The sequence below is a fragment of the Xyrauchen texanus genome, chromosome 32, assembly GCF_025860055.1.
Source record: "Xyrauchen texanus isolate HMW12.3.18 chromosome 32, RBS_HiC_50CHRs, whole genome shotgun sequence".
Lineage (NCBI taxonomy): Eukaryota > Metazoa > Chordata > Actinopteri > Cypriniformes > Catostomidae > Xyrauchen > Xyrauchen texanus.
Genome location: NC_068307.1, coordinates 19,743,721 through 19,760,662, shown reverse-complemented (window position 1 = coordinate 19,760,662; position 16,942 = coordinate 19,743,721). Strand labels below are relative to the sequence as shown.

The 16,942-nt window shown below is 44.6% G+C and overlaps 1 protein-coding gene across 1 annotated transcript in view; it reads left to right on the top strand.

Moving 5' to 3' along the window:
* The first annotated feature begins 462 nt into the window (after positions 1-462).
* The window catches only part of LOC127625789 (coiled-coil domain-containing protein 3-like), a 37,061-nt gene continuing 20,581 nt past the window's right edge, over positions 463-16,942 (top strand). The window contains exon 1 of the mRNA XM_052101142.1: positions 463-1,171. Coding sequence (XP_051957102.1) covers positions 816-1,171 — 356 coding nt within the window. The 5' untranslated portion in view covers positions 463-815. The remainder of the gene's footprint in view (positions 1,172-16,942) is intronic.

Sequence of the window (16,942 nt, the reverse complement as noted above, 5' to 3'; positions counted from 1 at the left end):
TGTCAAACATTTGTTTACATTTGATTAGTGACCTAAACATTTTGCAGAATCCTACAAATTTCAGGTGTAAATAAAAAAATACAAAAATGAAATGTGAAATGAAATGAAAAATAAAACTAAGGCTCAACATATCATTAGTTCATATGCATTTAAATATAAATATATATGAAAACATACATGAATGATGCCTCGTGACATGTTTTAACTATTTGTTTATGCATTACCTAGTGTTTAAGCATTATTTAATGTAATAATGTTTGTTAATGCTATTAAATGAAATTATTCTAAGTGGTACCAGGTGACATTTGTGTGACATTTTCTTCATTTCGCTGTTTTGGGGCTGCTGAAAATTGCTCTTCACACTAAGACTTCATGAAAATATGTGAAACTTCTTTAGTAAGGCTCTCTTGGAGACCACAGTGCTCAATGCTGAACGCTCAACTACTTTTTCTGCTTTAGGTCTACCGTCTATCATAGATCTGAGCGTCACTGAAGGGATCTCCGCTAATCTAGTCGAGCTGCGCGTCATGCGTAAAGCACATAGAGCGCACAGGGAAGAATAGCACATAGAGTGGAATAAGACCTCTAGATTAGTCTAAGTGCAAAGAGATGCGCTGTATTTAAGCAAGTTTCTAACGTTCTTTAATACCATCCAGTGCATTGCTGAATTTGTGTATTAATTGTGTGCGTTTTGCGCGGATCAGGTTAAGATTATTTTTGAAAAAAAAATAGATATATATATTTCTGAGGGATAACAGCGTGCTGTTTTCTTTTTATTAAAGGCAGTGTGCAGGAGTGAGGTAAGGTTGCCTATCATGGGTGCTCTAGTGCCATTAATACTAGCACTTTTCCTGGGTGCTGCGTGGGGATGCCAGCTGCCCCACGACTGGAGACCTCAGACTGAAGCGTGCCGAGCAGAACTAGCGGAGATCATCGTCTTTGCCAAGGTGCTCGCTATCCATAAGGAGTCTTACAGCGTGTACAACTACCTGCCGTGGCAGTACGACACGGATCTGTTCTTTTCCGCGGAGATCGAGCTGCTGTGTGATCAGGCATGGGGCAGCATGCTAGAGGTGCCAGCCGGCTCCAGGTTCAATGTCAGTGGACTGGGTTATTTCCCCTGCTACTCGTACAGCGTCATGGAGAATAACTCCTACTATCTCTTTCTGAGGTAAGAGTTAGGATTTGCTCGTTTTGACTCTGTCAGAATCATAATTAGTTCAGACTAGGCTGGAATGCACATCTGTAGAATAAGTCACCATATTAGTGAAGACTTACTGTATAGCTAGATCATGTCAGATAAATACTTTTGGCTTATTATAGAATGGCTTAATAAATATATACAACAAAAACCATGCATATTTGCTCTACCATGAGCATGACAGTTCAACATGTATGATGATGGGCACTAACTGTCCTCTTTTTAGCTGAGAACGTAAGCTTTTATTTGCCCTTAGTTAGGTTATATTAATGCATGTTCCACCAGGGATATCCAACAGTGAAAACTGTGCCAAACAACCCTGGTTTCCAAAATCATGCTCATTTATGACCAATGGGAAGGAACTTTGTCTACTGTATAATGATGAAGGATATTGTAAATCTTTGTCAGACCAAATTAGATCTGGCTTGTGTTTGTTTCTGCATTTAGTGAGAAAAAAAAAAACTCAGATTGGCAAATTAATTTTTAAGGGATGAGTTAGCTAATAGACCAACCATGTAGAAATGCAACCCATAAGGATAGAGGCATAATTTATGATTAACTCTTTTCATGATTTTTATTTTATTCACATAAACACACACTTTGATTAATTTTGTAGCCTAGTCTTGTATCTCTAGACAACCAGACTGTTTTGCTTGTTTTTCCTGCCTAACCCCTCTGGTCCAATCAGTTATACTGAAGGATGTTCAACTCCCACATGCTGTGCAATATTGTATTCATCATACTCTGCACTTTTCTGGCCAAGTGTTTTACTGTGACAGGCAACACTTCACACACTGATTGCAAACCGACTTCCCAGGGCTGACAGTATAGCCTGACACAATCTTTCTTTTCGAACCCTTCAAACAGTTGTAACTAATAGTTAACAGGATTTAACAGAAATACACAGATAGAAAACCTGCAGACATATGAATGTTGAAACTCTTAAATCTTATCAAGAGGACACTAATAATTATACACCACTATATGGCTCAGCTTTATAACTTTTTATAACTGAATGTGGCTGCACTGTAGCATGTTAAACAGAGTTTAAATGGGGTTACTGTGACTGGAGGCATAAAGGTTAACAGAGAAAGTGTGTGAAGGCAGCAAACTGATTTCACATTATCCTAATATTGCATAAAATTAATTCAGAGTTAACGATGGATCATTGATTTGTTGAAAACTAGATTTCAGTGGTGCTTTGCATGAAATGTTTTTTTATTAAAGATTATGAAGACAATAATTTTTCTTTCCTTGGATTTAACATGCACTGATGCACAATAAGAAAAGTGTAAAAAAAAATTGTCACGTTAACTGATATACAATTAGTACTGTTGGTAACCTCTTTCAAATGATTGTACAGGTTAAATAAAATAATTATTCCAAATGCTGCTTATATTTTGGAACTGTACTGTAGATTGCAGCTTTTCCTAGTCTGTGGAAAAGTTAATGGACAGTTTAATTTTCATTCTCCCAGTCTCAGAGAAATCATATAAAACAGCCCTGGAATTCCGTCTGCCCGACTTAATTACACAGCACATACATGTTGAACTGCTCTGGATTTTCTAAGGGCATCAGGTTAAAGGTCCAATTGACTGTGAACAGACTGTTTTCAAATTTTCAATATGTTTAATTTGTTATCTTAAAGAGTTTTCATCAGAAAAGTCTGTTTAGTGCTAACATGTCAGCACTGACCTCCCCTCTTCGTTCCCTTTATCTCTTTATGGGTTGTTGAGCTAGTGGAGAAAGGTTTAGACCCAGCTTCCTTTACACCATTGTTGTTCCTTTTTTGCATCAGTGAACATAATTGCCGGCTGCTAGTTTTCAAAAGTGGGGAAGCAATTGTAAAGTGTACTGAGATTTTTTTTTGTATCCTCTTTTCTCCAAATTTGGAATGCCCAATTCCCACTACTTTGTAGGTCCTCATGGTTGCGCAGTTACTCACCTCAATCCGGGTGGTGGAGGACAAGTATCAGTTGCCTCTGAGACAGTCAATCCGTGCATCTTATCACATGGCTCGTCTTGCATGACACTGCAGAGACTCCATATGTGGAGGCTCATGCTAATCTCTACGATCCACACACAACTTGCCACACACCCCATTGAGAGCGAGAACCACTAATCGCGACCACGAGGAGGTTACCCCATGTGACCTAGAAACTGGGCCAATTTGGTTGCTTAGAGAACATGGCTGGAGTCACTCAGCACACCCTGGATTCGACCTCACGACTCCAGGGTTGATAATCAGCGTCAACTCACTGAGCTACCCAGGCCCCAAGTGTACTTTGATTTTTTATTTATTTAGTCTGAAAGATATGATGACATGTTAAGGGCCTCTCTAAGCATCAATCTTTGAACATCGATCTTTGCTGTATTAAAATATAATGGTTCAGGCATGTGCTATAGAATTATTTGCTCTGTTTAGGGGAAGCCATGCAATCACTACTGCTGTACTTTCAAATGCATTCCACACCACACCACACAGATTCTGCATCCGAAACGGCATACTGTATTTGATGAAGGACGCACTTATCTGACGGCCAAACAGTATGTTCTTTTAGGTATGCCTGCGAGTAGTAAGAATAGATTTTGGACATACTTCATCTGGGTATGTGGTCTTTGTCTCATGACCAGAATATATGAAGTGAAATCAACAACCGTGAAAACTCTTCTCTCAGTTTTTGTTAAACAAGCACCATTTAAGCACAGGGAACAATGATCTGCTATAATGGTATGCATAGCACTTACAGTTGAGAAGAGCCATCTGACTCATGATTTGTTGCTGTTTTATTAAATCCAACGTTTTGAACGTGATATCACCTCAGCTCCTGAGGGATTATGGGATCAAAAATTGTCCAGTTGATCTGCACATCAGAATCTCACTGGAAATAGTAGGTCATCTGGGTACTTCTTGCTTACTGCTTCATGATTACTGTGGATTTGGACATACTACTCCATTGGCATACTGTTTTTGGCATAGGCTACTACATAGAGAAGTATGGATATTCAGACACAGCAAATATCAAGAAAGATTCCTGATGGGAAACACTAGAATTTCAAAGCATGTTTACAACAATGTACCCTAAATCCCACATTTAAAGGAATAATTCACACAAAAATTACAATTGTATCATTATCTACTCCGCTGCTGTGCAAAATGTGTGAGATAAGATCTGCATCTTAAACTTTTTTTTTTTTGTCTATTTTACAAGATAACACTAGATACAGTATTTTAGTGTATAGCCTGTCGTATTCAGTGTTAATTAAGGGGGATCTATTTATATCTGAAACTGAAACTAAAACTGAAATTAAATTACAAAAAATATCCTAAAAAAACTGAAACTATCATGCATTGCTTCAAAACCAACTAAAACAAAATAGAAATGATTAAAAAATATTTTTAGTTTTCATTTTCAATACTTTGACTTATGCATGTTACAAAATCGTTTTTGTTTCTTTGAAGGTCTCCATCTGTTGTATCGCAAACATTCCATCTATTAGCCATGAGTTTCATGTGCATGTGCCCACATTCAGTTATGTGCTCAATGTTTCAAAATTAACAGATTTGTTTGTTTAATCACATCATCCATTGCTGTTCAAAAAATAAAGGAATGCATACACTCACTGACCACTTTAATAGAAACACCTGTACACCTACTTATTCATGCGATTATCTAATCAGCCAATTGTGTGGCAGCAGTGCAATCCATAAAATTATGCAGATATGCATCAGGACCTTCATTAAATGTTCACATCAAACATCAAAATGGGGAAAACATTTTGATTTCAGTGGTTGCAACTGTGGAATAATTGTTGGTGCCAGAGGGGCTGGTTTGAGTATTTCTGTGATTTCTGATCTCCTGGGATTTTCACGCACAACAGTCTCTAGAATGGTGTCAAATAAAAAAAACATCCAGTGAGCGGCAGTTCTGCAGAAGGAAAAGCCTTGTTTATGAGATAGTTGAATAGAGAATGGCCAGACTTGTTTGAGCTGACAGAAAAGCTACTGTAACTCAGATAAACACTCTGTACAATTGTATTTAGCAGAATAGCATTTCAGAATTCACAACATGTCAAATCTTGAAGCAGATGGGCTTCAACAGCAGAAAACCACATTGGGTTCCACTTCTGTCAGAAGCTGTTCTTGCCTGACAAAAGTGGAACCCGACATGGTCTTCTGCTGTTGCTGTCCACTCGCCTTAAGGTTCAACATGTTGTGCATTCCGCATTACTGTAGCTATTGAAATCCCAGGAGATCAGCAGCTACGGAAATACTAAAACCAGCCCTTCTGGCACCAGCCATTCTGATGGTTGATGTGAAAATTAACTGAAGGTCCCATATATGCATGATTTATGCATTGCAATGCTGTCACACGGTTGGCTAATTAGATAATAGCACAAATAAATAGGTGTACAGGTGTTCCTAATAAAGAGGTCAGTGAATTTGTAATTTGTTAGTCCTTATTGGTTGTTTTTACTATATTGTATGTCAGCCTAGCTATACACTATCTAGACCTATGTGTAATCTGGACTGGATAGGGAATAGTTTAATTTAAAGAACATTACACAAAGTTGTCCCCTACCAAGTCATTTACTCATCTGTTTTAACTGAAATACATAGAAATACAAATAAAAACTAAAATAAACTCCCCTTTTTCAAGATACTGTATTTTAAAGATAATTTTGTAAAAATCCAAATAACTTTACAGATCTTTATTGTAAAGTGTTTGAACAATGTTTCCATGCTTGTTCAATGAACCATAAACAATTAATGAACATGCACCTGTGGAAAGGTCGCTAAGATACTAACAGCTTATAGACGGTAGGCAATTAATATCACAGTTATTACAATTTAGGACACTAAAGAGACCTTTCTACTGACTCTGAAATACACCAAAAGAAAGATGCCCAAGTTTCCTGCTCATCTGCGTGAACGTGCCTTATGCATGCTGCTTGGAGGCATGAGCACTGCAGATGTGACCAGGGAAATACATTGTAATGTCCGTACTGTGAGATGCCTAAAACAGTGCTACAGGGGGACAGGAAGAACAGCTTATCATCCTCGAAGTGGCAGACCACGTGTAACAACACCTTCACAGGATTGGTAAATCCAAATATCACACCTGTGGGACAGGTACAGGATGGCAACAACAACAGCCCGAGTTACACCAGGAACGCACAATCACTCCATCAGTGTCAGACTGTCTGCAACAGGCTGAGAGAGGCTGGACTGAGGACTTGTTGGCCTGTTGTAAAGCAGGTCCTTACCAAACATCACCAGCAACAACGTCTCCCATGGGCACAAACCCACCTTCGCTGGACGAGACAGGACTGGCAAAAAGTTCTCTTAACTGATGAATTGTGGTTTGTCTCACCAGGGGTGATGGTCGGACTCGCGTTTTTTGTCAAAGGAATGAGCGTTACATCGAGGCCTGTGCTCTGGAGCGGGATCGATTTGGAGGTGAAGGGTCCGTCATGGTCTGGGGCAGTGTGTCACAGCATCATCGGACTGAGCTTGTCGTCATTATAGACAATCTCAACGCTGTGCATTGCAGGGAAGACATCCTCCTCCCTCATGCGGTACCTTTCCTGCAGGCTCATCTGACATGACCCTCCAGCATGACGATGCCACCAGCCATACTGCTTGTTCTGTGTGTGATTTCATGGAAGACAGTATTGTCAGTGTTCTGCTATGGCCACCGAAGAGCTCGGATCTCAATCCCATTAAGCACGTCTGGGACCTGTTAGATTGTTTGGGTGAGGGCTAGGGCCATTCCCCCCAGAAATTTCCGGGAACTTGCAAGTACCTTGGTGGAAGAGTGGGGTAACATCTCACAGCAAGAACTGGCAAATCTTGTGCAGTCCATAAGAAGGAGATGCACTGCAGCACCTAATGCATCTGGTGGCCACACCAGATACCCCCCGCTTTGTTTAGGGACACATTCCATTTCTGTTAGTCACATGTCTGTGAAACTTGTTCAGTTTATTTCTTAGTTGTTGAATCTTTTTATGTTCATACAAATAATTACACATGTTAAGTTTGCTGAAAATAAAAGCAGTTGAAAGTGAGAGGATGTTTCTTTTTTGCTGAGTTTATTTTGATAGACTAAACTAAAATGAACTGAAAAAATAAAATTTAACTAAAACTAACAAACACAGTCAGTAAAATAACTGAAACCAAACTAAATAATAATTTGAAATTGAAAACTAAATAAAAATGTAAACGAATTTAAAAACCCAAAACTATTATTACCTTGATCTCAAGAAAGTCATGCGCATGTTTAATTAGTGTTAAATGATAATATGAGGGGTACGTTTGCCTTTGCCCCTTAGCCAATCAAAAGCTTTGATCATGTGTATGCCAAGGTGGCATGGGCTGAGTTCAGAATTGCATACTACCAATGCTACTCATACTACTTCTGCCATATCAGTCTACGGCAGAAGTAGTACAAGTAGTAGGTTCGTCTGCAATTCCGAACTAAGCAATGGTCCTCGATTCTTACTACTCTTGAGTGCAGACTTGCGCAGTGAACTTCAATGGCAAGTTTTAAGTAAATTTTATTCTAATCTATTGCTGGTTAGATTAGTTAAAGTGCACCACTCATCATTTTAATGAAATGTATGCCATTGCTTTGAGGTATTGTTGATGCATTTGTTTGTATTACAGTACAATAACTGCAAAACATTTAGAGTATTTTGTTTTGATTTGTTTTTTAATGCTATTCATGGAAGTTAGTGAGATAATATGCACAGCCTTTGATGATTTGCCTATACCTGGTTTGCTTTTATAGTCACTTGAGCTTTTTGACGTGGATGTGCATGTGTCATGTATTACCCTGTCGTGTTTAAACCTTGCTCCTTAGTTTTCACTTTTGTCCATTATTTAACTCCATAGTCTCCTTGTTAGCGTTCGTGTTCACTGTCATTGTTCTCACCTGTGTCTTGTTTGTAATCATCCTGCCTTGTGTGTATATAACCCTGCCCGTTCCTCCATTACCTGGTCGTTTGTTGAATGTTGTTGATGTTCGCTTCCATGCCTGTGTTCCTAGTTCCAGTGTTCCAGCGTATTTGTGTTTTGTTTTATCAATAAACCTGCTTTTGGATCCTCAACCTTTGTCAGCCCCCGTCTTCAATCGTAACAGAACAAACGACCAAACATGGATCCAGCGGTTTTACAGGCCAACTGTAATCTTCTCAGCCTGATGCAGGGAGATCGTCCGGTCGAGGAGCACATCTGTGATTTTCTTGCAATTGCGAGTGCCTCCGACTTCCCTGATTGCTCGTATTTTTCCGGGCTAACCTGAACAGTGCGCTCAAGGAGCGGTTGCCACCGGCAACGCGCGGCTGGACGCTCAGCGCGTTCGTGGAGGAGACCCTACTGGCCTGCGGTTCCTCGTTCACCGTGGACATCGTCGAGGAGAACCCCGTAGCTCCTCCCAAAGTGGTAACCCTCCATTCGCCCGTGGTTCGTCCCTTCACATCTGCCAGCGAATCAACCTTCATGCCTGCCGTGATCAAGGAGACAATGCTGCCAGTTTCGTCCGCCCGGAGGAGGAGGAGAAGAAAGGCTTCCGCTCCCCAGTTCACGCCTTCTACGGTCTGCGAGCCAGAGCCCACGCATGTCACTGTGAGCGAGTCAGAGCCCACGCATGCGACGGTGAGCGAGCCTGAGCCCTCGACTGTCCCCGAGCCAGCGCCTGTAGCCTCCGATGTCAATGAGCCAGCGCCTGTAGCCTCCGATGTCAGTGAACCAGTGCCTGTAGCCTCCGATGTCAGTGAGTCAGCACCTGTAGCCTCCGATGTCAGTGAGCCAGCGCCTGTAGCCTCCGATGTCAGTGAGCCAGCGCCTGTAGCCTCCGATGTCAGTGAGCCAGTGCCTGTAGCCTCCGACAGCAGTGAACCTACGCCTGTAGCCTCCGACAGCAGTGAACCTACGCCTGTAGCCTCCAATGTCCCTGAGCCAGCGCCAGCAGCCATGACCATCCAAGAGCCAACGCCTCCCGAGCTTCCTAGGGCTCCGCCTCCCGAGCCTCCCAGGGCTCCGCCTCTCAAGCCTCCCAGGGCTCCGCCTCTCAAGCCTCTCGAGCCTCCCAGGGCTCCGCCCCTCAAGTCTCCCGAGCCACCCAGGGCTCCTCCTCCCAAGCCTCCTAGGGCTCCGCCTCCCAGGGCTCCATCTCTCAAGTCTCTCGAGTCTGCCATGGCTCCTCCTCCTGAGATTTCCAGGTCTCCGCCTCTAGAGCCTCCTACGGTGCCACCTCCATCGGCTCCGCCTCTAGAGCCTCCTACGGTGCCACCTCCATCGGCTCCGCCTCCAGAGCCTTCCAGGTCTCCGCCTCCAGAGCCTCCCAGGCCTCCGCCGCTAGAGCCTCCTATGGCGCCTCCTCCCCGGTCCCCCAGACCTGTCCTTGCCCTGTGGCCAGCTCCCAGGACTCCTGAACCTGTCCCTGTCCTTTGGCCGCCTCCCAGACCCCCTGAACCTGTCCCTGTCCTGTGGCCAGCTCCCAGGCCACCTGACCCAGTCCCCGTCTTGTGCTCCCCTTGGACTGTCTGTCTGCCCCTTGTGCCCCCGTGGACTGCTCGCCTGCCCTCTGTGCCCCCTTGGACTGCCTATCTGCCCCTTGTCCCCCCCTGGATTGTCTGGTGTCCCCTTGTGCTCTCCGTGGTCTGCCAGTCCCCCCCCTCATTCCTTGGACTTTTCTGTTTTTTTTTTATTGTTTGTTTGTTTGTTTTTAGGATCGTCTGGGATCTGATCCTTTGAGGGGGGGCTATGTCATGTATTACCCTGTCGTGTTTCACCTTGCTCCTTAGTTTTCACTTTTGTCCATTATTTAACTCCATAGTCTCCTTGTTAGCGTTCGTGTTCACTGTCATTGTTCTCACCTGTGTCTTGTTTGTAATCATCCTGCCTTGTGTGTATATAACCCTGCCCGTTCCTCCATTACCTGGTCGTTTGTTGAATGTTGTTGATGTTCGCTTCCATGCCTGTGTTCCTAGTTCCAGTGTTCCAGCGTTTTTGTGTTTTGTTTTATCAATAAACCTGCTTTTGGATCCTCAACCTTTGTCAGCCCCCGTCCTCAATCGTAACAGCATGGTTTAGTGGCATTTCTTTTAGATAAAATGATTAGGGATGTTTGTTAATGGCAGGTTCAGAGGTTGTGCTAAAAATATCTTTATGTATCACTCTGACGGACTGAATTGTAAAATTTCTGTCATGATTTATTTTTATTCGTCATACTTGCTTTAAATTTAGAAGTACTAGAGCTAAATTCAGGGGTATAGCATTATAATGGCTTATACAGGAAAGTGGATAGACCAAGCCTATATGATAGACTTATTTGTCACCCCACTCTTGATTTAACACCACTAGTTACCTGTAGCTGCCCACATCTGATTTCAAGGCTTTAAATATGGCCTTCAGTACAGCCTCCTACTTCAATTCACTCATCCAGCTCTATGTCCCACTTGCTCTCTGCAGTCATTGAACAATTGGCACCTGGTGGTCCTTTCGCAAATCACAATGTCTATTTTTTTTCGATCATTCACTTTCTCTGTTCCTCTGTGGTGGAATGAGCTTCAAACCTTGATACGATCTTAGAAACCATCTCAACATTCAGTAACCATTTGAAAACACATTTGTTTAGAGAGCACAACAAATTCACACTAAATGCACTTAATATTTAAAAATGTATTTATAAAATATCTTTATATCATCTAATACGCTAGCTGCTATACTACTCCAGCTACATTGAGAACTCGGCAGTGCGATACTGCAGACATTGTTGACTTTTGTACAACAAATTGCTTGCTATGCTCCTCTTTTGTAAGTCACTTTGGATAAAAGCATCTGCTAAATGACTAAATGTAAATGTACATACATGCATGTACAAGTTCACAGAACTTTTTCAGTGTGCCTGATATCAACATAAAGTGTCACAGATAAGAAGCACACACATCTTTGAAGCTCAGTTACAGGTACTCCACTAAAATAACTGAGAACTTTGTTGTTAATGTATTGCTGTGCATATTAATGACAATTGCAAAGCAAGTAACCCTGACATGTTGGTTTAAGTGATTGTTTGTGCCCCACCAGATATAATGAGTCTTAGATATCATTGCACGTATGACTTCTTTTTTATTGTGGAACACAAAAGATGTTAAGCAGAATATTCACATTGTTGGGGATGAAAACTGTTGAGGTCAAGAAAGAACTACAAATGTAATTCATATAGGGAGCTGTAGTTGGGAATATTCGCAACAAGTTGAACATTTGAAAAAGAATGTTGGACATGTTGGTCTATTTGGAATATAGCACACAACTGGCATGGAGTACTTTTGTGTGTTTTCTTTTGTTTTCTCATTGTTGGAGCTTGACAGATGTGGTTTCTGTGAACGTCAATGGAAAAGAGCAGCTTGGACATTTTTTACAATTTCTCATTTTGTGTTCCAGCATATGGGTTTAAAATGATGTGAGGGTGATTGAATAATGACAGAATTTTAAATTTTTTGGATGAGCTATTCCTTTAAGATTTATGGGGGACCTGTGGTACTTTTTTCCAGTGAGGGCATTGTTCTGTGTCACATTGCACTCACTCCATGTCATCAGTTTTGACTCCGTAAACATTTCCATTGTGTTCTCTAGTGATTTTCATATTTCCTTTCCATATTTCTGAAACAAGAGTCTGCCAAGCTGTCCTCAATTCATCACAGCTTTCAGTGGTCAGACTGAATTCTGTAGAAGACAGAAAGGCAAACACCTTGCAAATGGCCCACTTTAGTCCACATTCACAACTTGCCTTCCCTCCTTTTTATGTCCCATATGTCATGAGACTGAGCCACAAACCAATCAGACAGCTGGTTCCAGTTTGACAGGACAATTCTTGCCAGTCAAATCATCAAAAGCCTGAGAAACTGGAAACGCTCAGCATTGAATCAGTAATTGAGGCAACATGTTGCACATAACAGCTACATTCAGTGGGGACTTAGAGCTTTCCTTGAGAGGATTAGGGTTTTTACTTTTTAGTTAACAGAGGTTGGCCAGTGGATAGCTGTAGAATTTAAGAGGTTATATACTGAAGACACATGAAAATGGTCCGGATATAAAGGGGAACCCCTCTGGAGGCTATTAGTTAATATTATAGTGGAATAAATATATACTCTTCCAATGAGGTTCGGCCGCAAATGTGGCTCGGTTCAGAGATGTGGCCGGGAGGACACAACTTCTCGTTCCCTCCATCAGGGAACGGAGGTTACATCCGTAACCTAGACGTTCCCCGTCTGTCGCTCACTTCGACGTTGTGTCGAAGAAGTGACACCAGGGGTCCAATTTAAATCACGCCATGCACTGAGCCGTGTACGTGTACTGCTGACACAGGAGTGGGCAGGTATTTTACGTGCCAAAGTGACCAGCTGTGCCAGGCTGCATGTACCCGTCCTCAACGGCCCATAAAATCGTCAAAGCCTTCTGGTTCTTTACCCCCGACAGGGGGGAACGAGGCGACGTGCCAAGCATGGGAGCAAGCTGCTGGGGCCATCTTAGCGCTATCATACGCACTCGGGGAAGGCAATCTTTCCCAGTTTTCCTATTCTTTCAGGGGAGAAAGACCCTGCAGAGACCACACCTGCTCAGACTGGGGGAGGTAAAGAGTGGTGAAATACATCACATGGGCTTTTAGGTCACATGTGGGGAATGGCACAGTGGTAGATCATACCTCATTGGGAGGGAGGAATTGCTACAAACACGGCGAACGGGAGTCCGTGAGGACTGCCCAAGGGAGACATGGGTCCGCTCACAAAGGGACCATACCGCGGAAAATACGCACAGGGGGAAAAGTCCACGTGGGAGCCTGTCCTGTGGAGCACCTATTCCAGTACAGGGTAAATTGAGTACCCGCATTGGTTTGGTCGGTGAATTCCTCCGCTGAATTCGCGGACCAGAGGGCTAGGGAGGAGTCATCCAGGTAGCCGAGTTCATGGGATCACCTAGGGTAAAGGCACACTGTATTACCACAGCGGAGGGGAAACAGCGCTATGTGCAAGCGGTCCAACCGGTCAGTTTGTCAGTGTGTACAGAGCTCTACCAGCTCGGACCTGAGAAAACACGGGATGAAACCGACTCAACCCTGAGATTGTAAAATCTTGCAAAGGTATTGGGTGCTGCCCAACCCGCTGCTCTGCATATGTCTGCTAGGGAGGTGCCCCTGGCCAGTGCCAATGAGGACGCAACACTTCTTGTTGAGTGTGCTCGGACCCACAAGAGGGGGGGGGGGCACGGCTTGGGTGCGATAGGCCAATGTAATGGCGTCCACTACCCAGTGGGAAAGCCTCTGTTTGGAGACAGTGTTCCCTTTCCGCTGTCCCCCAAAGCAGACAAAGAGCTGCTCAGAACATCTAAAGAGATCCCAGAAGGGGAACAGGCTCAGCCGGGAGGGATTTAACCTCCGGGCGCCTCTTAGGAACCTGATAATTAAGTTGTGCTTACCCAAAGACTTGCTGTCTACTGTGTCATGGTGGGCCGCAATAGCAGCTACATACACCTTCAAGGTGGAGGGGGACAGCCTCCCATCCAACCTCTCCAGCAGAAATGAAAGCACTGACCTAACTGAGCACATCTGTGGATCTTCAGCCCGGGAAGAACACCAATTTGCGAACAAGCACCACTTCAGGGCGTAAAGTTGACTGGTAGAAGGGGCTCTGGCTTGGTTAATCATGTCTACGACAGCAGGTGGTAGATCAGCTAGATCTTCCTCATCCCATCCAGGGGCCTGACGTGGAGGTTCCAGAGGTCTGGGTGCGGATGCCAGAGTGTGCCCCATCCCTGAGAAAGAAGGTCCTTCCCTCAGGGGGATTTGCAAGGGAGGGGCTGTCGCGAGGAGTACGAGATCAGAGAACCAAGTCCAAGTGGGCCAATAGGGAGCCACTAGAATGATTTGTTCCCCATCCTCCCTGAACTTGCACAGCATCTGTGCAAGCAGGCTCACTGGGGGAAATGCGTACTTGCGCAACCCCACGGGACAGCAGGGGAGCCTCCGTTCGGGCATACCAGAGCGGGCAGTGAGAGGTTTCTCGGGAGGCAAACAGGACTACCTGGGCCTTGCTGAATCGTTCCTAAATCAGCTGGACCGACTGGGGGTGAAGCCTCCACTCTCCACTGGGCAAGCGTTGTCGTGATAGTGCCTCCGCTACCATGTTGAGGTTGCCTGGGATGTGAGTGGCACGCAGGGACTTGAGTTGCTGGCTCCAAAGGAGGAGATGACGGGCGAGCTGTGACATGTGACGGGAGCGTACGCTGCCTGTCTGATCGGATCAAGACGTGTTTGCCCTGAATTAGCAGGAGAAACCTTCGCAGGCAAAAAGTACTGCCAACAACTCTAGGCAGTTGATGTGCCAGCGCAGCGGGGGCCCTTTTCAATGGCCCACGGCTGCGTTCCCATTGCACACGGTGCCCCAACCCAATTTGGAGGCGTCTGTGGTGACCAGGATGTCTCGGGACAGCTGCTGCAAGGGGACTCCTTTCCGTAGAAAGCAGAGGTCTGTCCAGGGTTTGAAAAGTTTGGCGGCAGGCGGGGGTGATGAACACATGGTGGAGCCAGTGCTGAAGCGGTCTCATATGCATCAACCCCAGCGGCGCGACCACCACAGAGGATGCCATATGCCCCAGGAGCCTCTGGAAATGTTTTAAGGGGACCGCCGTGCACCGGCCTGAACGCGGTGAGGCATTTCAGCACTGACAGCGTTGGTGAGGCGCGCAAACAGAAGAGAGAATGCGGATGCCTTCCCGAACTTCGTGAAGACACAAGGGGACAGGGACATGCCAAATGGGAATACCCTGAACTGATACGCCTGGCTGTCGAACGCGAACCGTAGAAAGGGTCAATGTCGAGGCAATATTGAGACGTGGAAGTATGCGTCCATCAGGTCTACCACTGCGAACCAATCTAGATGCAGGACTGAAGTTAGAATGTGTCTTTGCGTGAGCATTTTGAACGGGAGTTTGTGCAAAGCCCGGTTGAAAACTTGCAAGTCCAAAATCGGTCGTAAGCCTCCGCCTTTCTTGGGTACGAAACCCATATTAATCTTGGTTGGATGGACAGGCTTTATCGCGTTCTTGAGTAAGAGAGTCGCTATTTCCGCGCGCAGGGATCTGGCATCTTCGCCGTGTACTGCAGTAAAGCGGACGCCCCCGAAGGGCAAACTGAATTGCATAACCGAGTTGAATGGTCCTGGCCAGCCAGTGTGACAGATTGGGAACCATGCATCCAAGCTCCGTGCTAGGGGCACTAAGGGGACGATTATTTTTGACATACCCGGCGGGGCTTCGCAGCGTTGTGGAGTAGGTAATGCGACGTTGGGAGGAAAAAACGCGTCCTGAGGCTCTGGTGTTGAGAGAAGACTCGAAGCACTTACCTTGCTCACCGAAAAGGCCGAACTGGGAGACAGGTGCGTCGAGGAAGCTTGTTTTGTCCACTTTGCGCATCTCGACCATGTTCAGCCAGAGATGTCGTTCCTGAACCACGAGAGTGGGCATCGCCTACCCGAGTGACCGCGCTGTGACCTTTGTGGCCCTGAGGGCAAGGTCGGTCGCTGAGCGCAGTTCCTGCAGCACGTCGGGATCAGGAATAACCCAAGTGCAGATCTTTAAGAGCCTTGGTCTGGTGGACTTGCAGGAGGGCCATGGCATGCAGGGCGGAAGCGGCCTGTCCGGTGGCGCTGTAGGCTTTGGAGGTCAATGAAGACATCATCCTAAAGGTTCTCAGGGCACAGGTGGATCGCCGTCTACCCGTGGGCCGCTCCGCCGTCGAGGGTAGTGAGAGCCGATGAGCGAAAGGCACAGTGACGGGTGGAGAAGGGGGTTCTTTTATGTATCTTTTACTGCGCTGTAGCACCCAGGGGCACCCAGGGGCAAAGCTGCACTGACATGCAGAGAAGGAGAAAGCCACTGATATGCGCCATAGATGCAACAGCAATTGCACTCAGAGATGGGAGGAACAGTGTGTGACTCGCAGCTCGCTGCATACACAACAAGTCAGCTCCAAAGAAAATTTCTAAATGACACATTTCCCTTCCTTTATACCATATGTCCGGGGGCAAGTTCTGTCTATCAATTTCTCATTGGCCTTTTCTCATAGATCAGAGATGCAAAAGGCTCTCAAGAGAGACTCCTAGTGTCGCTTCTTCGACTCAACGTCGAAGTGAATGACAGATGGGGAACTGTGTTTACTTAAAACTCTTTTGGTGGCAAAATGCAAAATGCTGTTAAGGAATGAGAGAAGATGTTTGCAAACTCATACATGGAATTTATAATAAAGAAATTGCATTCTGGCATAATCCATGCAAACTGATCTTCCGTCTCTGCAAATATATCACAGATGCCATCTCACATTCCAAGGTACACTAGAACCATTTGTAATCTGCAGCATGTTATCCAAACATTTGTTTTCCAAACTTTTTATTTTTAATGCTAAAGGGCAGCCATTTTTATTTTGCAAAGTATTCAGCTCTTGGCCAGCAAAACATGTTTACTAAATATTTATCCCTGACTCATAAAATATCTTTTTGAATGTTCTGCAGGGTTGAACACTGGACTTCCTTAGGAAAGTACTTCTCAATTTCACATCCCTCCCGCACTTTCTTTCTTTTCACTTTTTTCCATGGAACACAAAAGGAGAATTATTATTTTTTTGTATGTATGTATGTATGTAGCTCATTTACATACAAGGACCATATCTGCCAAGCTCCAAAAAA